Genomic DNA, 26,479 nt, shown 5'->3' with positions numbered 1-26,479 from the left:
TTAGGTCATTTAAAAGTCAGTTTGGAAACAGCTGGTCTGGATGAGAAGTCTCCAACTCAGCTGCTCATACAATACTAATCTTTTCAATGCCCATTTGAAAACAGCACCAGATGTTCTCCACCCATCAACGTCTCAATTCTTACTACATGAGGCCACAAAATAGATCAAGTAAGATGAGTTATCCTCACAGAGAAATGAATGGGGCAAATTAGACAAAGTGGCTGCAAGAAGCAACACTTGTTCCTGTTTTGGAGGTTAATTCTTCAGAAAAATAAATCATCTATCTGGCTAATTTCACCAGAAATTTCAGATTGTAGAGGTCTATTTCCCCTATCTTTAAAGAGGGAAGTTTTCCAGACATAGCCTCTTTAAATTGTCAGGCACAACCAAACAGACCCACATATGCAGATTTCCAGCTAACTATTTTATTACATTCTGCCTATAATACAGGAATCTCCCCAATCTGTGAACAATGAGAACTTGGGGGAGGGGGTAGATGTCAGCCCTCATGATTTTGCAGTCGCATAGTGACTCCAGGATAGCTCTGCACTTGATCCCTCCTCCCTGCCAGGCTGGGTGCTTCCCAAGAATAATCTCACCACCACAGGATTTTGAGAAACACAAGTATTTTATAGAACCCAGAAGCATAGCTGTGATTTAGCCTGCTGCATCTTATCATGGTGCTGCTACTATCTCTTTAAAATCTATTATAAACAGAAAAAATGGTGCTAAAATTAAATCTTTTCATACCATCCAATTTCATACCATCCAATTCAGACATTAGTTTCACTACTGAAGATGATGCACTTGCTAGGCATTGTATCTTTTAAAAAAAACTTTATTGATTAAAAAAAATTCAAAAGTTATTTACAGTAGTTCTGCTCCATAAAGTTCAAGCAAAAGAATATTTTCTCTTTTGCAAAGTTCCCATCCCACCTGAAACAATATCTTTGCATCATTAGGACAAAGTACAGCAGTATAACAAAGAGCAGCACATTGTAGGAACTGGATTTTAAATTTTCTTTTATACTAAAGTTTCAGATCTGTTTAGGCACTTTCTACAGCCCATTAAGATATCCTGTATATTATTTAATCACACTGGTCCCACTCTAAAGGAAATCAGTGATGTATGTACCATTAAAGTCAAGTACGTTACTAGCCAAAGGTGTATTTAAGAGGGACCTGGGACCCAGCTGTTCAAGGAATTTCCATTTCAATAGTACACTAAAATAATGCCCAATTCCAAACAATAAGAAAATGAAATGTTGCTGCACATTCTAGAAAACCTTCAGTGGTTTCCTTTTAAAAGGATTTGAAAAAGAGATCAAAGGACTGATATGTTCACCATCCAGAATTCAATTAGGGATGAAAACTGGACACAAGACTGACGAATGCCCTCAAACAAAATAGCAAAAAATGAACAGCTTAAGCTTTTCCCAAGGCAATTCTGTGAGCTTTTTAACAGGGGGCGGGGAAGCACCTTTGGGTTATTTTAAAGATGACTTTGGGTTGAAATGGCAGCTCTCTAGGCACAGTTCACTACATCCCATCAATGACATGGGACTAAGGGTCAAAGAGCACCAAAAGGAGAAAGACAAGGCTGTGTCCAGCAGCAATTGTGGGTTGTTTTATAATTGTCTTAGTAGCACTTTCTAGGGGAAGGGGAGAAGGTTGAGGGGGAAGGCACTCTCAACATTGATAGAAGCCATAAGGCCTCCCCACTTGGGGCTCTAATTTTCCTACAAAGCGTTTATTCTCCTCCCAAAATCTACCATGAAATCAATCATCGGCTTCTAGGCCTGGTTCAAAGATTATCTGAGAGAAAGTTGTGCTCTGATGGGCTTTTATCTTTACTATTCATGCAACATAATAATTAGGCTAACACCCTCTAACATTAGTGTTTCTCAAGATAGATATATAGGTGTATATAATAGATCACTATTTAACTTACATTTACAGTGAAACAGCACTATTCAAAAAAAGAGGTGGCTGACCATACCACCACCCAGGGTATGCCATTCTTGTGCGAGGTCTTGAACTCAGGACAAAAGAGGATATGAAAAGATGAATGCATTCTTACTGGTCTGTCTTCTAAATGATCAACAGACAAGCCCTGATTTCCCTCCACCTAAATTCAAAGCGTACCCCTTTTCTCTAACTTTGAATAATAAACTATTACTGGGTCCATTAGGACTATAGACATATGAACATCACATGGGAGTGAGTGATCATCAGAATCGCCAGTAGAATAGAAGCCCTGATCTGCATGACTTCCCTTCTTGGCCATGAGAGGGCACCCTTGCTCCATCAGCAAAGGAGCAACTACATTCAGCATGATGAAAGCAAGGATACTAAAATACCCAAGTCAGAATGAATTCTTGTTGATTTGTATAGGTAGTTTTGTCAGCGCATCTGTCAGAGATGCCACAAGATTCCCAAAGTCACACAGAGATACAGTTCGTGTCCAAAATTTAAAAAGGAGAAAGCATTGTTTAAAGCAACTTCACATTTCAAAAAATTTGTTTTTAGTTTCTTACTCCTCCACACTTTTGAAATGCCCTCTCCGGAGGTTTATGGCTACCCTTCTGCCAGCATAGTCCTCTCTCTCTTCTAGCGTTGTACTTATCAGGACAAATGGAAGAAGGAGTAGACAGAAGAATGCCCTGTTATCCAAAAAAAAAACCCCAGCTAAATTTCTGCCAACACCTAAAGTGGATCATCCAAAGCACCATAATGCTTTTAAGTTTCTTTTACTGGCACCAAGATTCACACGGTGACGCTCAACTGCTCTTCCTATCCAACAGAAAGAAGAATGCCACAATCTTTAAAGGCTGCCAATTCGTTTGTTCGTTATGGGAGGCTCCCATTGGATGTGATGTAAGGACCAGCCACATATTCACACCAGTTCAACAATATGCTACAACATGGTACAACTTTAAAAGAAAATGAGAGGGGAACAGAAACATTTCCCTGCCCCCGTCAAGGAACTTAAAATTAATAGCATGTACTGTATAAAAAAAAAAAAGACGAAGGTGGTGAAATAGCTCTTTGCTTGTCTTCCGTTATCAAAGGGGGAGGGGAGTATTTGTTTCTGATAAATTGCTTTGGACTGTTTTCTCGTCCTAGTCCATGTCAGTAAGTTTTGAAAATCTGAGGGAAGAAGGGAGGGGCGGGAAGGAGGTAAGAAGAATTGTCTAAATCCTCCACCATTTTTTTTTAAAAAAAGAGTCAAGCATTATAAAAACATCAACCAGCAACTACATCTTCTCAGAAGATGTTCAAATTTGGGGACCTTCCAAGAACAGCCTGGAGCCAGGAACCCCTGAACAGACAGACCATCTCCTCCGGGCGGCTTCAGAGAGATACTGACTGGCTCCATATAGCCTGATGCCAACCCAAAGGATGGAAGTAGTGTGCCCTCCTCCTTTGAGGGAAATGTTCATGTAAAGTTGGGGGTGCCTTGTGTCCAAGGTCAGCTGGCAGCATAGAGGAAAATGGAGGCTTCCACCATAACAGTTCCCGGTATCACAAGAAACCGTATCACAGCATTAACTTCTAATGGGAGCTCTCGCTGCAAAAGCCAACCAAAAAGAAATCCTGGGGGAAAAAGAAAAGGCTGCTTCCAAGAGGAAACCAGAGGCTGCAGGAAGTTACTTGGTTTTTGCTGGAGAAGATTCTCTCTGTGGTGAAGGAGGCAATTGCCCACTCAGCTTCTGTGAGTCAAGCTCAGCTGCTCTTTGCAGAGCCACTTCCACCAGCAACTGGAAGCTGCTGAAGTCCTCTCCGAAGAGCTCAGGTGGTGTGGGAGGAGGCGTGTTGAAGAGTCCATTGGTGGGACTGGAGGCATCTGCCCGGGTGAGAAGAGCCAACGTGTTGCCTGTTGCACTCAGCTGCGACTGCTTGGTATGGGATTCCAGCTCAATCCGCTGCAGCATGGACCGTTTCTCTAGGTCGCCAGTCATCACAGTCAAGTTGCCAGCCAGTGGCCGAGAAGTCTGGCAGATCACGGGGGGGCACACGGACATGGAGAGGACCTTGGATGTAGTGGCTGCAGCAGCAGCAGGAGGCACCATCAAGAGTCCAGAACCTGCAGCAGCTCCACGGGAAAGTGCTACATCACTGGCTTTGGTGCCTCGGCGAGAAATGGTGAACTGGTTTGGGTCTTTGCCATCCTTTAGCAGCATATCAGGGAGAAGTCGGCGCCTGGCATTGATGAACCAATTGCAAATCTGGAAGAAAAATATCAAGAGGGTGGCATTAGGTACACCTGAAGTTGGATGAAGACCTACGTGAAACGCAAATCCCAAGGTTGTGGCGGGAAAATGGCCTCTCTCTCTCTCTCAACTTTCTACCAGTAGAATCGGCGCAAATACAACCAGCCGTACAGAGACGTTTAAGTAAACCATTGAACAGCCACAATTGAGAGAGAAGTTTAAAAATTAAGGGAAAGGGTAGGGAAAATTCAGTGGCACCGCATTATTTTTCTTTCTTATATTACAAACAAGCCTCCTGAGGCAGACTAGACTGAGACTGAAATGCAAAAATTATTTTCTATTTATAAGAACAGGTTAAGTTAAACTTATTCATTTTTGCTCTGGACCAATCCACTTTTTTTTTGAAATGCAACTACCTTCACAGCTTGCATGGTCTTAAGCTTAGATTTTTTTTTTAATCAGGTACTTATGTCTACGTAAGGTCCTCTGACTTAATTGGAATCAGATCATTGTTAAAAGAGAGTTATGAGTAGTTAAGTAGAGAGAGTCCCAGGTAGAAGTGCAGGGATGACACAGGGGATGGGGGACGCCTGGCAGGTTGACGGGATGCTGCAGTGCAGCCAAAGCCAGAGCCTCAACCATCAGGCACAAAGCTGGTGCACCCAGGAAGCCTCAGCCATTCCATCTAGCCCACCAATGGTTAGGATTGCAGGTGTTCTGCAACTCCCCCCCCTTCACTTTTCTCTCCCCTCACTATGCACTTTTGCCAGCCCTGCACAGCAACACTCAGTAGTGGCAGTATCACTGCTGAGGCTGAAGTAGAACCCAGGGCCATCAGAAGTCTCAGTCAGCTGCCTCTGTCTCCAGGCCTCTATTTCAGGCCCAGTGCCACGTCTCTGCCACTGAGAAAAGCCACCTCAAGCTCACACCACGACCAGCCATGCCAGCACTACTATGCAAAGCCCCTTTTCCCTACCACGGTCCACTCCCCAAGCTCTGCTTCATCCTACTGACCTTGGCTGCCTTAGCCCATTCTCCCACCCTTGTGCCCCATTTCTTCTCCAAGCCAAGTGCCCCATTCTTACAGCCCTCCAGAAGCCTGATATTCCTCATGTCTTGTGAGGGCTTGCCCAGAGAACAGGCTCACAATTTGAGAAGAAATAGCACTCACAATTTGAGGAATGGTCTTCTGAAACACTGTCAAGAACTGGGTTCCTGCTGTTCTCCAAACTGCGTGCCTGTCCTCATGAGATGTGGAAGACCAGAAGGTTTCCAAAGGATCTTGAGAATGGGATATGCAGCTTAGAGAAGGAATGGTGAGCACAGCTTGGAGAACTACACAATATTCAGTGAGGCACAGCAAAGCTTGTGGAGTGCAAGGTGGTGGGAGCAATTGGAAATTTGTGCTGGCATAACTGGCCATGGTGTAAGGCTTGAGTAGGTATTTCTCATTTCTTCGGCCCCAGTCCTGTCACTGCCACTGCTTAAGTGCTGCTGTGTAAGATGGCCAAAGGGAGTAGGCTGATTGGGAAATTGCAGTGCAGTTAGAAGTTCTGGGAAGATGTCAAATGCCTGGAATTTGATCATGTGAACATGGATGGGCTACAATGGCCACAACTTCAGGGTGGCTTGTAAGTTTTGTTTTTCAGCACGATTACAATTTCAAAGGGCCAGTGAACAAATGGCCATATGTCGAGGACTACCTGTACATGAAATAACTAACTTAACTATATTCAGATTCATTACTTTTTCAATTAAAGGTAAAATCTTTTTTTTCCCAAAGCTATCTACCTGTATACAAGTATAGTATAACAATGTCCTTTCTCTCAAGCACATGGTCCCTCCACTCTACCAATCCACTGTGGGAAGGACTACCCCAAAATAAGTTTCAAAAACATCACAGTGACACTTTAGCCAACTATCACTAAGTGATTAGCTTTCCCAATTTCATACACATTATCTCATCCCGAAAAAGATACTGCTTTCGGAGCTTTTTCAAGGTCCTTTAAAAAGTGGCCAAGGAAACGGAAATGCACAAATTGAAAACAAGGAGATATATATATATCTGGTAATAAATAAAAAATAAATAAATAAATAAATAAATAAATAAACAAACAAACATGTGTGTGTGTGTTTTACACACACACACTGTATATATACTAAAAACTCCCTGACTTAAAAAAAAAACACCATTTAACTAAAAAGCACCATTTACAATTTATTTTGCATCCAAGAAAGCTTTAAGAACTCTGAACATACTTTCATGATTCCTCGGGACAGAAGTTTTGTAAAAGAAAATAGAAAACACTTCCATTCAGGTGAAGCTCAGAACAGAAATAGACGTTATGATTGTAACACCATGATTACAAGACAAACAATGCAGGTTTGAAAACATTCTGCATTCCTTCCACCTGTTTTCACTTTGAGGGACAAGAATAGGGCTATTCAGTTGTCATTTGAATTTCTCTTTTTCTGTGTTACAAGCTGGGATCTGCCCAGCCAGCACAGGGTAAAAGCACGGAATATTTCTTCCAAGATTCCTGGCATACCTTCTCTCACGCCAGATATGTTGAAAAGTGAATAAGAAGTATGTTGGCTGTTTCCTTTGTATAGGCCAGAGCATTGTAGTTTATGATCACACACCTTCAAAGTTCCAGTCTACTTCTTTTCAGCCTTAATTTGGCAACTTATTTATTACTTTCAAAGGCTGATTTTGTAAAAACAAAAACTGCCTGCCCAAAGTTTGATTCATACAATTTATCTACAAAGAGATGATCATTCCTTAATTGGTTCGAGATCAAAGGAACCTGTAGGGCAATTCTTTTGCTCAACGGTAAAGCTTTCTTCAAATCAAATTCAACGCCAGGTGACTCATGGACACATCTAAGTTATTTGCAGGTGGTCCACTCTGCCTCTAGATTACAGTTTCTACCTAGCCAATTCTGACAACAGCCTTTGCATTTCTTGGGAAAGGTATGTCTGCCTTATTAAGATTTTGAGTTCAGCCACCGTCAGCTTGCTGTGAAAGACTCCAGAAATTAGGGGGTTAAGCTTGGAAGAAGGGATATATTAGAATTATATGCAATTGCATATAGTGTACAAAGTGCAAATAGTAGAAAGGGTTTTTTTTAATGTTCATTAAAGTGCAACTAAATCTGAAGTAATTCAGGACTAATAAGACATGCAATTGATTACAGAATGCATAAGCTGTGACATAGAGCTCAGACAAAGAATCTGAAAAGGGGTGATAGACACCAATTTAAATATTTTAAATGGCAACCATATGAATATAGCAGAGAATCTGGCTACCAATGGCTATTAGTAAACACAACCACCAAAACTGCACCTTGCATATTATAAATACCAGCTGCTAGGTAAAGGATTAATGAAAAGAGTGCTAGTATCCTCCAGTACAGAGCTATGAACTTCCTGAAGACACATTACTGGCTACTCTGGGACACAGAATACCTATGACTGATATATACCATGTACAAGATACACTAAGATACTTATGCTCTTATGAGCAAAGCCCAATGTTCACTTGATGGAAAGAGTACCAGACTATAAAATGACTGTCTCTAGTTAGAACCAAGTTTATTCTTGTCAAACTGTATAGACCAGAATAGTTCTTATTCTGGAATAGAATACAAATGCTGCTAGCTAGACTATCTAGACTACTAGACCCACCCACTCACAGCTTATTTTTGTATATTTGCCTCCTATATAAAACCACTTATGCCCCAAGACGGGTACCCCTTCATGCAATCGGATCTTGGTTCCCCAAATTCTCAAGAGATTGATTGAGGAAGGCTAAAGATGTCATGTTCTTGATGTCACGTACCTGGATGGTTTCCCTCCCAAGAGAGTAATTTGATGTAAATAAAGGCAATTTAAATTATTGCAAGGAGAGAAAACAGGGTTAAAATATGCTAACTGGCAGATCTATATTAATGGTATTATTTTCTGGAAAACTTCAACATTATTCATCACACTTTTTTTTCCAGATCATCAATGTGGCTCTGAACTTGTTCCCTGAAGTTTTTTTTTAAGCGCTCACAACAGGACGAACGCAGGGTGCAAAGTAAAGCAAGTTTCTAACATCTTCTTTCTTTGCCTCAATCTCATGGGTCTGTTGATGATTCCTAGCAAAACATACAGAATCTTAGTATACGTTTGAGCTGGATCCTTTCTCATGGCAGCAGATCATGTTGAGTTTGCTGTACTGGGTTACATACTAGTTGTGCTCTCAAGTCTGCTTACATGAGGCACCACACTGATGTTGTGTGTGTGTGTGTGTGTGTGTGTGTGTGTGTGTGTATTTGATCGTAAGACAATCACAAACACAAAGATATATATATCTTTTTGATTGTAACACAAATACATACCTATTTCCCTGGCTCAACTGATAAGGAGGCGAGCCTGTGGCTTAGTGGCTAAGACTCCTGCCTAAGATATAATACAGCCCAGGTTCAAATCCCAGTAAGGGTATGGCTAGCTGATGAGAGCTAATTAGCTCGAAATAGATCTATACTAGTCTCCCTTTATTTATTTATCAGTACAAATACAACACAAATATAAAAAGGCAACATTAAAAATAAAAATATGGTTTTCTGCCTGCATGGTCTTCTCTGATGAGCCGAAGGACAGAAAGAGGGAGTAGTGACCTTCCTCCCATATTTAGACATACCAGGGGTTGTAACACAAATACATACCTATTTCCCTGGCTCAACAGATAAGGAGGCGAGCCTGTGGCTTAGTGGCTAAGACTCCTGCCTAAGATATAATACAGCCCAGGTTCAAATCCCAGTAAGGGTATGGCTAGCTGATGAGAGCTAATTAGCTCGAAATAGATCTATACTAGTCTCCCTTTATTTATTTATCAGTACAAATACAGCATATAGATAGATAGATAGATGATAGATGATAGATAGATAGATAGATAGATGATAGATAGATAGATAGATAGATAGATAGATAGATAGATAGATGAGAGAGAGAGAGAGAGAGAGAGAACACTTGTCTCAGTGGTATTTCACCCCTTCAAAGCTTTCACATCATAGAATTCTGAGCCACCTGAGTATCAACCATGGCAGCACATCAATCCATTAAATACATCCAACTTGGCAGTAAATGAATAAAATTGACAAGACTCTCTAGAAGCTGAAATTGAAACACTGAAACACAAATATCCCCTCCCCTGTGAGATGGAAAATTAGTTTTCAGATTTTTTTTCTTTCACGGTCATTAACATTTATATTGCAAACTGTTGACCTTTTTTTAAAGTTTCTTCTGCAGAAAAAGAACGTCTTACCTGAACGTGTCTTTTCATTGTGGTAGGGGGAGTCGTCACGTGTGGGTATTCTCATAGCCTGATTGGTCCAAAGACTGAGAGCAAACGCTTAAATACTCCTGGCTTTCCTTTCTTCCCCAGTTCCTCGAAGGCGAACAGCAGAACTGAAACAATAAACACAAACACAACCGTCCTCCCCGGAGGGACCCCGGGCTCCCCTTGGCCCCAACATCCAATAAGGGTGGGTCGTGACGACTCCCCCTACCACAATGAAAAGACACGTTCAGGTAAGACCAACGTTCTTTTTCCATTGTGGGAGGGGGAGTGGTCACGTGTGGGACATACCAAAGCCCAGTCCCAAGGGAGGGATACTCAAACCAAAATTATGGCCCAAGGGGAGTATCTGCCACCACCCTTTGTAACACTCTTCTCCCAAAGGCCGCATCCGCCGAAGCGAACAAATCTAGACGATAATGTCTGATAAATGGCGTCGGGGACACCCAAGTGGCGGCCCGACAGATGTCCTCAAGGGGGGCCCTAGTGGCCCACGCCGCCGTAGTCGCGGCACTTCTAGTAGAGTGGGCCGTTATCCCCGAAGGAACGGGACGTCCTGCTGCCGCATACGCCTCTTGGATGGCTTGACGCAGCCAACAGCCAATAGTGGCCGAAGACACCCTAGCGCCCAAAGTCCTAGCGGAGTGTTTACCTTCGGAAGAAAGGTAGGGTCAAGCCGAAGCACCACCCTATCCGAATGAAAATGGCAGAGGTCATCTTTGGATGATAAGGCGCCCAACTCCGAGATACGCCTGGCGGATGTAATCGCCACAAGAAAAACTACCTTAAGGGACAAGAACCTGAGATGAACCGACCTAAGCGGCTCGAACGGGGCCCCTGTTAAAGCTCTGAGGACCAGGGGCAGGTCCCACGTGGGGAACCTGTGGATAGGGGGAGGCCGGAGATTAGCCGCCCCCTTGAGAAACCTCTTGACCAGGGGAAAATGAGCTAATGAAGATGAGCCCACTCCCCCCAGAACTGACGATAGAGCGGCCACCTGACGCCGCAAGGTGTTGTGAGACAGACCGCTCTCTAAGCCCTTTTGCAAGAAATCTAAGACATTAGGAATGGTGGCTCTAGTCGGGGAGACCTGATTGTGGGAGCACCACCTCACGAACGCGTCCCAAGTCGAGTTGTAGATGCGATTTGTGGACGGACGCCTGGAAGCCTCGATGGCGCGGATGACCCCCGAGGACAGCTGAGCCGCCCTCAGCAATCCCCGTTCAACAACCATGCGGTCAGATGAAGCCACTGGGGCTCCGGATGAAGCAGGACCCCCTGGCGCAAGATCACCTCCTCCCGTGGAATCCTCCACAGAGGAGCCACCGATAGCTGGGTGAGATCCACAAACCAAGGTCACCTGGGCCAAAAGGGGGCCACCACTATGACCAGAGCCTTCTCCGCCACCACCTTCCTGACAACCCCCGGGATGAGCGGAATTGGGGGAAAAGCGTACAGGAGACCCGCCGGCCACCTGCTCCTGAGAGCGTCCGTCCCCTCCGCCCCCCGGGACTGAAAGCGAGTGAAGAACCGGGGCAGATGTGCGTTCGTCGGAGACGCGAAGAGATCCACCAGGGGCGCGCCAAACCGCTGGCAAATCCTCCGGAAGAGGTCCGGATGGATCTGCCACTCGCCATTGTCCAGAGTGGCTCGACTCAGCCAATCCGCCTGATGGTTGGAGAGGCCGGAGATGTGCTCCGAGACCAAGGACAAGAGGTGTTTCTCTGCCCAGGCGCCCAGCCTCAGAGCCTCCAGCCAGAGTGCTCGAGACCGCGTCCCCCCCTGTCGGTTGATGTGGGCTTTGGTGGCCACATTGTCCGTCAGAAGGAGCACGTGCCGGCCCTCCACCGAGGACCGGAAGTGTTGGAGGGCGAGCCTGGACGCCTTTAGTTCTAACCAATTTATGTTGTGGCGGAGGTCTGTCTGGGTCCACCTGCCCTGAGCCAGGCGGGAACCCACCAGAGCTCCCCACCCGAACAAGCTCGCGTCCGTGGTGACTGTCACTCTGTCCGGCTCCCAGAAGGAGCAGCCCATCTGAATGGCTGGAGACGTCCACCACCGAAGGGAAGCGCGCACCCCCGCCGGAAGACGAAGGGTACGGAGCGAGTTGCTCATCCGGTCCCTCTGGAACGGAATGAGCTCCCACTGCAGAGGGCGGAGATGGAGCCTGGCCCACGGAATTATCCCAATGCACGACACCATCTTGCCCAGCAACTGTGATAACGTGAGGACCGAAATGGACCAACTTACGCGGACCTTTTCTGCCAGCTGGCGCAACCCGTCCTGACGGTCCTGAGACAGACGCACCACCCCCTCCTCCGAGTCTATCACCGTCCCCAGATGAAGGATGCGAGTGGAGGGAGACAGATGGCTCTTGGGGAAGTTTACTGAGAACCCCAGGGACTGAAGAGTCCGGATAGTGAGCTGGAGATCTGAGATCGCCCGCGGAAGGGATCCCGCCTGGACCAAAACGTCGTCCAGGTAACATTGTAGTCTCACTGGAACAGCCCGAAGGTGCGCTGCCAGAGCCGCCAGCACCTTCGTAAAGGTGCGGGGGGCCGAGGCCAGTCCAAACGGAAGAGCCCTGTACTGATAATGTTGGTTCCCGTGCGAGAACCGTAAGAACCTGCGGTGAGAAGGGAAGATCGGGATGTGAAGATAGGCCTCGGTGAGGTCTACCGATGCCAGGAAATCCCCCTTCCTGATGCCCTGAAGGATAGACTTGAGTGATGACATTTTGAATTGTCTGTACACTAGGAAACGGTTCAGACGTTTGAGGTCCAGAATTGCTCGCCAACCCCCCGAACTCTTCGGAACCACGAACAGGTTGGAGTAGTGGCCCAGCCCCCTCTCCAAACAGGGGACTAACTCCACCGCCTGAATGTCCAGGAGATGTTTGATTGCCTGCTCCATCAGGCGGCGGCGCTCCAGGCTCCGAGACGGAGGGAACGATCTGAAGGAGTTCAGGGGTGTGGAGAGAAATTCTAACCTGAGACCTTGGCGAACTGTGGACCTCACCCATATGTCTGACGTGATGTCATCCCAACGATCCACGTAGAGGGACAGGCGGCCGCCTATGGGACGACTCGGGTTCGAGTCACTTCCCCCTACGGTACGGGCGACCGCCGCCCCCCCGAAAGGGCCGTCAGGACTGATGTTGGAACCTATTCCTGTCCTGATAGGGCTGTCGCGAAAACTGTCTGTCCGACCTGAAAGAAGAAAAGCGTTGTTGGTGATCAAACTCAGATGCTCTATAAGACTGCCTGCGGTAAGGATGAGATCTATTCTCTGACTTTTTAGTAGAAGATGGGAGGATCTTCTTCTTGTCCTTATTTTCGACAAGAATTGGGTCGAGAGCCTCCCCAAAGAGGGTGGGGCCCTTGAACAGGGTGGCCGCCAGATCCCATTTAGCCTTATTATCCATCTGCCAATTACGCAACCACAGGAGACGGCGAGAGGTCACCGAGGTGGCCAGGGCGCTGGACGCGAATTTTACTGCGTCCAAAGTCGCGTCCGCGGAAAATTCGGCAGCCGCAACGATCTTGAACAGATCTTGGTGCAACCGTTCGTCCTGGATCGGGATGCGATCCTGGAGTTTGTGTAACCACATAACCGTAGCCCGGTTGAAATAAGACGCAGCAGCCGCCGCCTTAATGGCCCACGCTGTGGCGTTAAAGTTCTTCCGCAAGGTAAGTTCAGCCCGTTTGTCTTCGGGCTTCAACTTATCAGCCGCATCCCCAGACACCACTGGGGAAGAAGATACCAGGGCGGCCACCGGGGCGTCAATGGAAGGCAGCTGAATGGCACTCGCAAAAGTCTGCTCCACATTATAGAAGCGACGGTCATTGCTCCCGGGGTTAGGGAAATTGGAAGGACGAGACCACTGATTGGTCAGAACCTCCATGAACAAAGGGGGAGCCGGAATCTCAGCCTTGTTAGTGGCCGTGTTTGAAAACATGGCCATATCTGGGTCCCTTGGAGGAGGAAACGTAGGATCACCTGTGCCCACCTTGGTGGTCTTCCTAGCCTTGCCCAGAAGGATCTTGAACATGGCCGGGTGAAAAAGCCCCTTGGGCGGAGGACTCTCGGGCCTAGCAGTCTCCTCATCCTCAGAGAACCCCATACCTTGGGGATTCTCCTCCCCCAGGGCTGAGGCCTCGCTTACCATAGACGGAGACGATGCCCTGTACTGGGATCTAGCAGAAAGGGAACCCCTATCTCTTTGTGCAATGCTCCTAGTAATAGCAGTCGAAATAAGCCTCTTAATGTTCTCAGGGAGATGCTCTAGATCCTCCCCCCCTCCATAAGAAGAGCCAGGCCTTTGAGGGGCCAGCCTGCGTGAGGACACAGGTCCCCTGGAAGTACCCTCCAAGGGATCTTCCTCATCCTCCCTTGCTAACCTTGGAGAGATAGAGGGAGAAGGAGAGGGAGACTCCCTCCGCCTAGAATGCCTGCGAGGCCTGGGCGGAGAGACAGAGGGGGAAGAAGGGCTGAATCCTCTGGGAGAGGATTGGATCGATCTAGGCCTGATGGGCGAACAAGACCTGCTGGCTGAAGCCCGCCCCGCAGACCTGGCCTGTCTTTCGGCCCTGGCAAAGGTCTTTTCCAATGCCCTATGCCTCCTTGCCTCCTCTCTAGTGGAGGCCCTGGATGGACGCTGGGCCGTCCCTGGAACACCCGAGGGATCCCCGGCCCCTTGGGCTAGCTCCCCCCCAGCTGGGCCCTTGTCCTGGCCCTGGGGAATGACTGCGTCCCTTTCCATCGCTTACTCACGTGTCCAGTAGTCCAGGAGACGCGAAGAGAAGGCCGCTGTAGGCCCTTTCGGAGCCTGGACCTTCGTAGTAGTAAGGCCTGTGCTAGGCCGCTCGCCTGCAATAAGGCCTGTGCTAGGCCGCTCGCCTGCAATAAGGCCTGTAAAGAGCCACCGACTTGCAAAGGCCGCGCGCACGTGGCGCGATCCAAAATGGCCGCCGGCACACCAACGCAGCAAAAAAAGGGACGAAAACCGCATGGCGCGGCTCCCCTAGCCTCCCGCTGCAAAAGCGGCGGCTTGGTGGCACCCTGGGGCCTCGCGGCAGTCCCGCACGCACTCCCCCGTTCGCTCGCTCTTCTCGTAGCCAAAAAGATCGCACCCGGGCGAAAAACGCCGTTTCCAGCGATCCGCGGCTTTCCCAGCCGCTCCAAACCTCGTGTTCTTCGCCGAAGGCTGCTTTTTGAATTTAAAGCCTCGGCGCGGCTGCAGCTGCCCAGAGCCGGCACCCCCGCAGTCCCGGGAGTCGGGCTAGGCTCCGCGCCCTGAGAAGGGAGGCAAAAGCCCCCAAGAGGCCCCCCCCAAACCTTAGAGGCAGAAACTGTCCCTTTGGGCCACAGCTGCAAATTTAAAAATTGTTGGAAACAATTTAAAATGCCCAATTAGCCAAATCCAGACCCAATTAAAGAAAACAACTCAATAAATTCCTACCTACACACAGATTCTCAAGTGATTGGACCAAAAAGACTGAGAGGAACGGGGAGGAAAGGAAAGCCAGGAGTATTTAAGCGTTTGCTCTCAGTCTTTGGACCAATCAGGCTATGAGAATACCCACACGTGACCACTCCCCCTCCCACAATGGAAAATAACTTCAAAAGGAGTCAAGAGGAAAAAGGAGGCTAAATACAGGAAATCAGCCCACCAAATTGAAGATTACTTTTTAAAAACTTTCCTCAACTTGTCATTCTCCAAATGTATTGGGACTGTGACTCCCCGGCTGCAAATATAAAAAGGCGTAATATCATTTCTATGATAATTGTTATGATTTTCTATTTCTTCCGACACACTAAACCTACTATGATACAGGTCTTTATGTACTGCCAAGCCTATCTCGAATTTGAACAAACTCGTACAAAATTCTACAGAATATTTGCTTACAGTGGTGAACCAGCAACACATAAGTTTGAACAGATGGCTCATGTACAATTGTATCCTTTGAAACAAGCAATGGTATTTCAATCTAGCCAGTTAGTGATATTATTGATCAATTGCCAAAAGGTCAGCAGGAATTCGCCATAAGAAGTGGATTAACAGACTGCTGGGAGGCAGAGCAGCTAGTTATGCAATTTGTTTCATACATTAGGGTGCCATACAAATTTTTCTCCTCTTGAAAGCACCATGAAAATGCATGCACGCTTCAAAGAAAACAATTATAGAAATATAAATCAAGCAGATTGACTTATCTTTTTCAAATCAACAGTGCTGAAAAATTTTTCCCTCAAGGGCACGTTACCAAAATTCCCTTTCACCTTTTGTATCATTATATTATGCAGCTGCAAAGATATAAACTTGCAGTTTTGAAAATGAACTGGTCATTCTGAATTCCCAGGTTCATGGCTTGTCAAACACTGTGCCTCTCCCCTATTCATTGAAGCCGCCCTGGGTTTGTTTGTTTTGTTCCCTTCAGGCTTTTCCACCAGGAATCCACTTATTAAAATATTCTACTTCTTAAAGCAAAAGTACCTCTTTTTGCCCGGAAACTTTAAAAAAAGACTCATTTATGAATAGCAGAAAATAAAATTTTGCTCATACAAAATTCATTCTAATTCATTTCAAAGCATGCACAGCCTTAGCAAAAATGGTCAAAATACTCAAAATAAGATATTGGCTGTCACCTCATTTCATCTACATTCCAAATATGTGGTTATGTGCCACAGACATTATGGTAACTTTATTACTCTCTCCCTAGGTCCCTCTTTCTTTATTGCCAAAAAGCTCACCATGGTTAATTTATCTCCCATCACTTTCTACACACACACACACACACACACACACACACACACACACACACACGAAATAACACTTGTTTAACCTCATCCTTAAAACATGATTTAGAGAAATTGGGACACTAAATACATTTCCTGGAATTCCCAGTTTTCAGCCATTTTTCCTGAGCATACTGGGAGTTGTAGCCAAACACATCTGGAAGACAGATTTTTTTTTAAAAGAGGGAATCCCTCTCTTTTTTTTTCTTTTAAACATCTATGTACACAGGAGACATTTTTTAAATCTCAAATCTAGATTCCTATAAATGTTGACTCTTGAGACATTCTACTTAAGAAACAATAAACTAGCAACATCTGGTAGAAAATTAAAGGTTGATAGTATAATTTAAGAAGAGTGGTCAATTGCTTGTATACTTTATCACTTCCAAAGCATTAAATTAGTATTTCATGTGAATTGTCCACAGGCGAAGTTGCCACAATCGCAACACTAATGAGATGTTGGAATCTTCCCACACTATCGACTTTTTCTAATATATTTAAAGCACCCTCATCCAACTCTATTGTAGCTCTCTGAAGTTACAAGTCTTCTAAAGCAAAACTGAATCATTTTGCTTTCCAAAGTTTTAGCAGCAACAGCAAATCCCAAGGCCAACTTCTCAATCCATATATTAAACCAATTGCAAGATGGTAAATTCCAGAAATGCAAACTTTGTTGCATGAAAGAAGGGGCCCCCATCCCATTACATAGAATTTTTAGTTAGGGTCATGTTCAGTCCCACCCATACACATCTAGAGAGAGAGACAGAGATCCAATTATGCTACTTTTAGAATTACAAAAAGTGACCTTGACTATCTTAATAGTTTGCGGCAAGCAAAAACTCTTTTTCTGCCTACAAGCAAGAGCTGAAACTTGTTATCAGAGTATTTGTACTCCCAGCAAGCCGGGCAGAACAGAGTAAGCATTCTTGTGCAGTCAGATCCCAGCTGAGAGTGTGCTGGACTTGGACAGTGGGGGGGAGATGGGAACAAACTGTCAAAGGAAGCTCAGAACACCCTCAGGAATGCTACTGGCTCCTCAGCATGTCAGACACCCAAGCAATCCCCATTATATGGGGAAAGCTAGTTGTCTGCTGTAAAAGACTGCTGTCTGCGTGCAAAAGAGGAAGGTCGTGAGCAGTTTCAAGGGGTGCTGTGTGCTTTTCACAGGGCTCAGCAAGAGAAAACAATCTTAGTATCTCTCTTCAATCACAATATTGTTTACCTTTTCTCGTTTTCTCTAGAGTCGTGAAGACTAAGGTGGGGGAAAATTGGAAGAAATGAAACGCTTTTTCTCCTGGGATAGAATAAAAATGGAAGTTGTGTTTTCTACTTTTCTCCTGGCTTTCGTGCCTCTTTCTTTGTATTGCCTTTTAAGCAGTACTGTCATTTTGTTAACATTCAACATTAAAAACAATTAAAGCTAACAAGTATCTGAAATCCCAATAGGACTGTTAGTAGCATTTCCCCCCCCCCTTCCTTTCAATCACGTCCAATTCTTACAAACTGACCAAACAAGACCCTGTCAATCTTCTTGGCAAGATTTTTCAGAAATGGTTTTCCATTGCCTCTTCCTAGGGCTGAAAGAAATTGACTGGCCCAAGGTCTCCAGCTGCCCTTGTGCCTATGGTGCACCTAGAACTCACTGTCTCCTGTTTCTAGCCTGATGCTACTACACTACACTAGACTGACTCTCTATGGCGATATAATGAAATACGCAAGTGTTTTTAAACACAGAAATAGACGCAATGAAATTTACATGAAAGACAGGCTCCTAAAATTTTGGCCAGAGGATGGGAAAGTCTTAGAAAATCACCTTAATATTTATGAATGTTTAGAAAAGCTGTTTTCAAAAGAATAAGAATGTTCTTCCTCCACCTTTTCACGTTGCACTGTTTGCCAATAACTGCAGGATCCAGATACTTAGGTATGGCTGAAACTCTTTTCTTCATATTTCTAGACTGGGGAGGTCTCCAAGACTATGAAATACCAAGTTGCTCAGAAACAAAATTAAGTAAAACACACACAAGGGCTAGGAGGAGCCTCTGAGACCTGCATTACCCTTGTGTGTTCTTATAACATTGTGCTCTGCTTGGCTACCTTGGAAAGTCAAGCCAATTCACTCTTAACTCTACAAGTTAATGGGTTGGATTCTTGCTCTGAGGAAACTCTGCATTAACAGTCTCTCCTTGAAGTGCAATCTGATTTATCAACACTAAGACTTCTTCTTCTTCCAAAAGCAAAATGTTTTGCCTTTTCCACCGGGGTGGATTTGATTTAAATTCACGATTTAAATCACTAATAAAAAGGCTTGATTTAAATCGACTCGATTTAAATCATAATTTTTAAAGAGCAACTATCATCTCTGCCCTGCTGCAGCTCCTCCTCTGACCTGCTGTTGACTCACTGAAAGTCCCAATATTGCAGAATATACAGCCTCATGCTGCGTAACTAAGCTCCACGTTATGCTGAATAAACTAATTATTGTATCTTAAATGGAAAACTATATTTAGATAGATTTTTAATCCAAAAGCATTTTATTAAAATCAATTTGATAAAAATCCTAAATATCCAATTTAAATTTTTTAAAAATTCTGATTTTGTTTTTTAAAAAAAACATCAATTTTTATCCACCCTGCTTTTCCCTCATTTTCTTTTCCAAAGTTAGCACATGAAGAAACATGAAAAACACATCACATCAGGTTTTTTTCCTCTACCAAAAATTTGGTCTTGTTGGATTTATCTATACTAGTAATACTGTCATCAATGAACTTTATCTATACTAGTAATACTGTCATCAATGAACTTTATCGTGATTCTTGATTGAAAAGCATCTTACAGATGTATTTAATTTGGTCCAATGGGTTAATGGGGAACTCCAGATATGAAGCAAGAGTAACAAGGGACATCCTTTTATGTGGTTCAACTAGATTAATTTAACTAACTACTTTCCCTTCCGACCAAAGGAAATAGCCCATGACTCAACAGAAGAAGTAGCTTATTGTGAAGAAATAGCTTATTTACCCAGGTAGGTGAGAATAAGCAAAGCAAAAAAAAAAGAGGGAACTTTCTTCTCAGGCAGTCTTGTATGGATGATGTCTTGGGCATGACTAGGAGAAAGAGATCCATAGATCTCCCCCAACCTTCACAGAAGAGATTCTGAACAAGGCAGCCAACCAGAAACAGATTTGTCTTATTCCGAATCTGAGTTTATTATATCCTACGAAATGACTGTATTCGCTGCAGGTACATTATCATAATAGCCAGCTCATTTTTCCTATTGCAGATCCAAAGTTATTCTAAAAACCCACTGATCTAAATAACATAGAATGCAAGCGAGGAAGTACAGAGATCAACGAAAGATTTGCCAGACAGAGTGGAAGCTGAAAGTTAAACCAATACAACAAGGTTTTGCAAGGAGTCACATATGACCCCATTTCCCTTTCATGCCTCATCTCAAAACATGCCTTGTTCATGTAACCTTTGACTTGCCCTTTTGATTTCATATTCTCAACAGTAGCTAAATTACAAAAAAAAAAAAGTAACAGAATTTGTTCACATTCATGTGTCATTTTCTTGTCTCTGCCTTGTACTTTTTCTTATGGCTGACTGTAAACTCCTTGGAATAATAGTCTTTTTTTTCCTAGCACACCAAGCAGCAAAAACCATTACTGCTGTTGCTTTACCAGTTTAGTCTAGAATAATACAAGTTAAGCATGTTAGCTCTTGCTTATCACGCTAAAAGCAAAAATTTGGTAATACAATTGGCATCAATGTAGCATAACTTATCTTTTATCTTTGCTTTTATCTGTTTGTCATTTGGTTTTAATTTTGTTTTAACTGTATCTTTTATATGATTTTATGACTTTTTATCGGCAAACTGCCAGGAGTTACTTAGATAGTGAGATGGGTGGTGGTTAAATTTGATAAATAGTTCAAACATTACCCATTGTTAAAGTCTCCAATATAAACTATATATTACAAAATAGCTAATTTAGCCCTAATTGCACATTACTTTAAGATGTGGTTTAACCAGGGAGTATGAAACTTGGGATCATATAATAAATTTGCCATGAAATATAAATTGCAAAATTCAATAGCGGACTTTATGCATTTTGTATAATCAAACCCAAATAAACCAAATTATAGCCTTATATATACTTAAGCCAGTTCCACGCTTGTTTGTTTGTTTGCAATCCCAATATTTTTTTTTCGTAGAGCCAAAGACCTAGAATGAGAAAACATGTTGTTATCATAGACAAGGCTGCAATTGCACTTTCCAACTATACATCAGAAAGTTTAACAGATTTACAAAAACTTCATTCTAGAGAAGGTTATTTATTACAAAATGCCAAAAGTCAGAGATAATCATCCTAGTTTTTTCAATAATATAAAGTCCACATTGCAGCTTGGGGATTGGGGATTATGGCTAAGGTATTATAGGGATGTTATTATAGAAAGCCAATTTAAATCAGAGTTAAAAGCTGGCGCAGAAATTTCAATTTATTTAGTAGCAATTAACTATATTCTACATTTTGGGATTGCATAGGATTCCATAATTAACGTATTTTTAGCCTTTTGCATAACAAGGAGAATGCTCTGTGAACTGCCCAACCTACTATCAATCCTTGCACTCACTTTCTTTTATTAAGTTAGGCCTGAAACGTATTGCAATTGCATAGACAGCCTACTTAAGATGGACTGCCACCAATATTTGTTGAACAAGGCTCTCTGTACTTGGACATCTCAAACAGAAATATATCACATGAATTAGAATTAAGGCTTTTTAGGAAATACAAGTAAACTAAGCTAACATTGCAGGAGAAAATCCATCCATTCTTCCTTCCCTCCCTTCCTTTGCGTGGCTGATATTTTTATGGAGATGCTTATCACAACCACCACATATATTTTCTGGTCAAGTAGTCCATTTCACATCTTATCTCTATATATCACAGAATGCAAAGCTCTGCTTCCTGTGAATTGTACTTGCTTTGCTTATATGTATTTCACCAGGCTGGAAACCTCTTTTAGAGCTCTTCATAGTATTTAGCTACCCTAAAAATCTGTAGCATAAACAAAGTAGGCCACCCTTTAATTTATAAATTGGAAGTTTCTATAACGTTGTATAAAATGACTAATACTGACAGAAAAGCATTAAAGTACTGGATTCCAGCAATGACATATTAAGAACAGCTGGATATAATGCCATGAGCTAGCCATTCTCAGTGCCTATGCTGAGTTACCTTGAAAAGTGTCCAGAAATTTCAATGGGTACAAAATACACCTGCCAACGGATTGAATGAGTTGGGGATCACATTATACTCTATAAGGAGACATCTCTGGTTGATGAGTGCTTTCAAGGTGCAATTGAAGATGGTGGCTTTAACCTCTGAAGGTCTCTACAGTTTAGGGCCTAACTATCTAACAGGTTTTCCTATCTTGCTATGCATCTGTCCAGATTTCAGAAGCTATTCTTGGGGCATGAAGGAGCAATCTTTCACTCCCAATCTTTGGAACGCACTCCCTTAGAAGTTTCATAACCTCCCCTACTCTCTCCCTTTTCAAGAAAGGAGCCTGAACCATTCTGCTCAGCAACACTTAAGCTGGTTTGAGAGTTTTAGCTCAATTTATTTCCTTCGGAAGTTGTGGGGGTTTCATCACTTGACACTTTCAAGAAGAGATTGGACTGCCATTTGTCAGAAATGGTGCAGGATCTCCTGCTTGAGCGGGGGGGGGGGGGGTGTTGGATTAGATGACCTAGAAGACCCCTTCCAACTCCGTTAATCTATTAAAATTAGAGTTCTACCATCTCACCTGGAATTCAAAATGGTAATAAATTTATTGAGCACCAAAGACTGAATTCACTGCTGAAGAATCCTAAATCTGCTCACATTAATAGGATTGTAATTCCTGCCCCCCCCTGCCCAATCCTCACTACACTATCAAAATCTACAATGTTTAGTGACAGAAGTTTAATTGGGGGAGGGGGGGTTGAAAAAGAGCATAAATTTCCCTCTTCTTCCTCCATCAACAAAACTGCTCTCCCACACCATTAGAATCTGATCAGAGAAAGAAAACTTTGCTACTGTCCATTCCAATGTAGAAAATATAACAATTACTGAATTGGAGCATAAAAAATAAGTAAAATAATTATTTTTGCAGCAACATTGGATTCTAAACCAGCCAAGCACAAAAGTAGACTGAAGATCATCTGAAAATTCCAGGTTCAACTTAAGAAGTTTTTTTTTAAAAAAAAAAAAACCAACAACGGAAGAAGACATTGACAAACTACTTCTGCACTGTTGCCAACAAATCTACATGGGTGCATCTACATAACCCACTAGGCAGCAATATTAATTTGGGGCAGTCTCTGTGGGATCAAACTAATGTTCATTCAGGAGGCATCAAGATACTTTCCCCAATGCAAACCCAGAAAATTAAAATGTCTAGTTATCTGAAAAAATTCCCTTTATAATAATTTCCAAGGCTCGTACCCAAGAGTTTAGATGTATTTCTTTAGCTTTGTTTTTGAGAAGCTGTACCACAGTAGAGAAAATTTAATTGTGCTCTTACTATGTTGCCAGCTCCCACCTATCCTACAAGGTAGAACTCATGATTTCTTATCCTCATACCACTGGATTGAGACGACCACAGTATGTGCTGTTCATTATGAAGTTGTCCAACTCTTTGAAAACAACCTTAGGATCACCTCAAAAGGGCCTTATTCAAGAAACGTCTGCTTATTTGGAGGTTTGTTTTGTAGTGACTGAAGATCAGCACATAGTTGCTAAAATGTAAGGTCACAAGCAACAGGAGGAGGCAAGTTTTCAGGAAAAAAAGTAGCTAAATTCAGATATTCAGAGTCTATCACTGCCTGTACTTCAGCTGAAATTGCTTGCATCTACATTGGATTTCTATATTGGCATTCTCCCCTAATTTCAAAGTTGCATATCTCCTCCCCTGTGTAACCAGACACAGAGAAAAATGTACCATGGGGAAATAAAATGAATTATCTTCGGGCCCGCTGGTTCCCAGAACTCAACCAAGAGTTTATTTAGGGTCACATTCTGCTACCTTCAATCTCAGGCCACAATGTAGTTGAAAGAGGAGAAAAGAAAGAAGATAAATCAAACCGCCAGCCATTTAAAAGTGCAAGGCTGCCATTGTATTTTGGTTGAATTCTATCCTGATACCAAGGCTTGAATACCAGTTTAGTACTGAAGATCCTAGGCTAGAAACTGGGAGACTGTGAGTGACAGGCTTGCCTTAATCATGAACCCAGCTGACCTTGGGGCCAATCACTTTTCCTCAGTCCTAGGAAGAAGGGAATAACAAACTGCTTCCAAAAATGTTGCCCAAGAAAATTGCATGCATCTATCCAAGCAGTCACCAGCAGCCAAGACTGATTTGAAAACACACAAAAAGTAAAGCAGTGCTTCAAATGTGAAGAAACCGTTGTGGTTCAGACTTGCAAATGAACACAACCAGCACTTTTCTACAATTCCTTAAAGCAGACATCCTTTGTCATGGACTGCCTATCTGCTCTCTGCAGCTGCCCCACAGCCCCCACACGTTGCAGGCAGGTGCTACATTCACACTCCTGTATACTCAATAACACCTTTTTTGTCTTTGAAACTGCAACACTGAAAGCTTTAATGAATATGGCTTTGGATGGCTAAGTCACACCTTAAATACACATAGTACTCAACTTACAACAGTTCATTTAGCACCGGTTGAAGTTACAATGGCACTGGAAAAAGGGAGGGATGACCATTTTTCACACTTATGGCCATTGCAGCATCCCCATGGTCATGTGATTTACATTCAGATCCCTGACAACTGATTCACGTTTGTGTCGCAGTGTCCGGGAGTCATGTGATCACCTTTGGCAATCTTCTGATGAGCAAAATCAATGGGGAAATCAGATTCACTTAGCAGTGTTACTAATGTAAGAACTGCACTGATTCACTTAGCAAATGTGGCAAGATAAGTCGTAAAATGAGGCAAAACTCACGTAACGAATTTCACACTTAGCAACAGAAATGTTGGGCTCAATTGTGGTCATAAATTGAGGACTTACCTGTAGTTAGGCATAAAATAAAATCTACTTATCTAGTTCCAAGCATTTCTTGTAATTATTTGCTGGTCAAAAAAAAGAAAAATCCCATCACAGACACCTACTCTCCCGCACTACTTTGCATTCACAAAGATCATAAGATGATGTTTTTAAAGGCAACATTAACAAGACAGTTTAATAATTCTCTGGTTCTGCAAAGACAGGCTAATCAATGCTTATAATTCTTCCCTACAGCACTTTGATCTCTTCTAGTAGAGTCTAGTCTAGTAGAACAGGGGCTTCCAACCTTGGCAACTTTAAGACTTGTGGACTTCAACTCCCAGAATTCCTCAGCCAGCTTCATTGGCTAAGGAACTCTGGGAGTTGAAGTCCACAAGCCTTAAAGTTGCCAAGGTTGGAGACCCCTGTAGTAGAGGATCTGTGATAGTGCCACAGAAATCCTAACCAGGGTTAAAGAATAGACACATCTTATATACTAGATCCAGATATGTGCTTCAAATATCCCACCTCATGGAAAATTTGGGCCTCAGATGTTTGATGATTTAATGAGTCACTGAATAGTTTGGCGGTAAAAGCTATATTTGGAAATATCACTGAATATTCAACCACATTCTATATTGGCTTCCCATCACAACTAAAGTACTACAAGCATAGGACAAGAATTAATTCCACCATAGTCATTATGACCGTAGCACAGGGTTGCTAATGAATCTGAGATATTCAATCATCCAAATCATAAATTCATTACCAATGCCACCCTTAGATTTCTTCTGGACGACAAACTAGTCAATTCAATGAGGTAACTATTAAGTATTAGACCTAGGCACAGCTCTTATCATGCTTGCTTCCTTTCTAACATTTATATACTAAATAAGTTCCCTTATGTTTTAATTAGGAAAGTTCAAGCCGGACAAAGAAAACATTTCAGGACATAGTAAACATTACAGAGGCAGAAAAAATATTACTTTTGTCCCTCAGAACACACAAAACATGGGAGTTTTTCCAGATCCAATGTCAATAAGAAGAAGCTGTGAATTTTCTTTAAAGGAAGAAAGTAGGCAATTTGTATGGAAATTCTGAAGTTTAATTTTTAGTGCAAAACATAAATGGAAGCCAACTAGTATGTGTCAAGGATTTGAAACCCTGCTTTTATTTAACAGCTTTTCCATTTTGCCAGATTTCTCCTTGTCCCCACCATTCTCCCTCCCCCCTCCCTTAATTTCAGAGCCACCTTCTGGGAAAGCGTATATAAGAAGTTTCTTACTTGTAGAACAGAGAGGCTTGTTTGCCCTGATAGACTGAGTTTCTCTTGCTCTGAAGGATACGCATTGAACCGGTGTTCATACAGCCATTCGCGCAGAATCTTGACAGACTCTTTGGGGAGATTGCCCCTTCGTTTCCTCTTGCCAGACTGGGATGGGTCCTGAGAAATGCTCCCATCGTCTTCCCCAAAGTCACTGTCGGACATTGTGGAACTGTTGGCAGATCTGTCTTGGTTCAAACCTGAAAGAATCAGAATTGTATGTTAAATGCAAGTATTTGTGTGACCAGTTTCTGCAGAAGTAAGGAGCAAAGGGGAGAGAAGGTGTATCAATTTCATATGCTTTTCTGGACAGCCTTGTGTTCTGATATAATAGGATATAAACTCTCACATCAGTGATGTCAAGGAACCATTAGGCATATCACGACTGGATCTATCCGGTCTCTCTAGCAAACACACAGAATGCTTTGTGTTCCTCAGTTTTGAAAAAATATAATCTCACCTTCTTTGTAATATAGAACACCCTTAAGAGGCAGCAGCAATTAGTTGGCTTAGAAATTAAAAGCTCTATAGTTAGCTAGTAACTCCCCACCTCCAAATATTGCCCTTTTCTGTTACAACAAACTTTTGACACAGCTAACCATCCAATACAATGACTGGGTCCCTCTATGGCAGTCTTGAGGAAGGAGCATTTATTCCCCCCACCCCACCCAGGAGTTTGCTCCTCATTCGTCTGTGTGTATTTATCCCTATACAGATATCCCTATATAGAGTTGCTATACAGAACTAAA

General features: G+C 43.2%; 1 protein-coding gene across 7 annotated transcripts in view; it reads right to left on the bottom strand.

Moving 5' to 3' along the window:
* Window positions 1-824: 824 nt before the first annotated feature.
* The window catches only part of TGIF2 (TGFB induced factor homeobox 2), a 45,628-nt gene continuing 19,973 nt past the window's right edge, over window positions 825-26,479 (bottom strand). For all 7 annotated transcript variants that reach the window (XM_081947868.1, XM_081947867.1, XM_081947865.1 and 4 more), the window contains 2 exons: window positions 25,692-25,930; window positions 825-4,229 (listed from right to left, as the gene is read on the bottom strand). In XM_081947868.1, coding sequence (XP_081803994.1) covers window positions 3,651-4,229; window positions 25,692-25,930 — 818 coding nt within the window. In that variant the 3' untranslated portion in view covers window positions 825-3,650. The remainder of the gene's footprint in view (window positions 4,230-25,691; window positions 25,931-26,479) is intronic.

Source organism: Natrix helvetica (genome assembly GCF_964273705.1).
Source record: "Natrix helvetica genome assembly, chromosome: 3".
NCBI lineage: Eukaryota > Metazoa > Chordata > Lepidosauria > Squamata > Natricidae > Natrix > Natrix helvetica.
The sequence above is the reverse complement of the archived record's forward strand: the minus strand, read 5'-3'. Positions and strand labels throughout refer to the sequence as shown.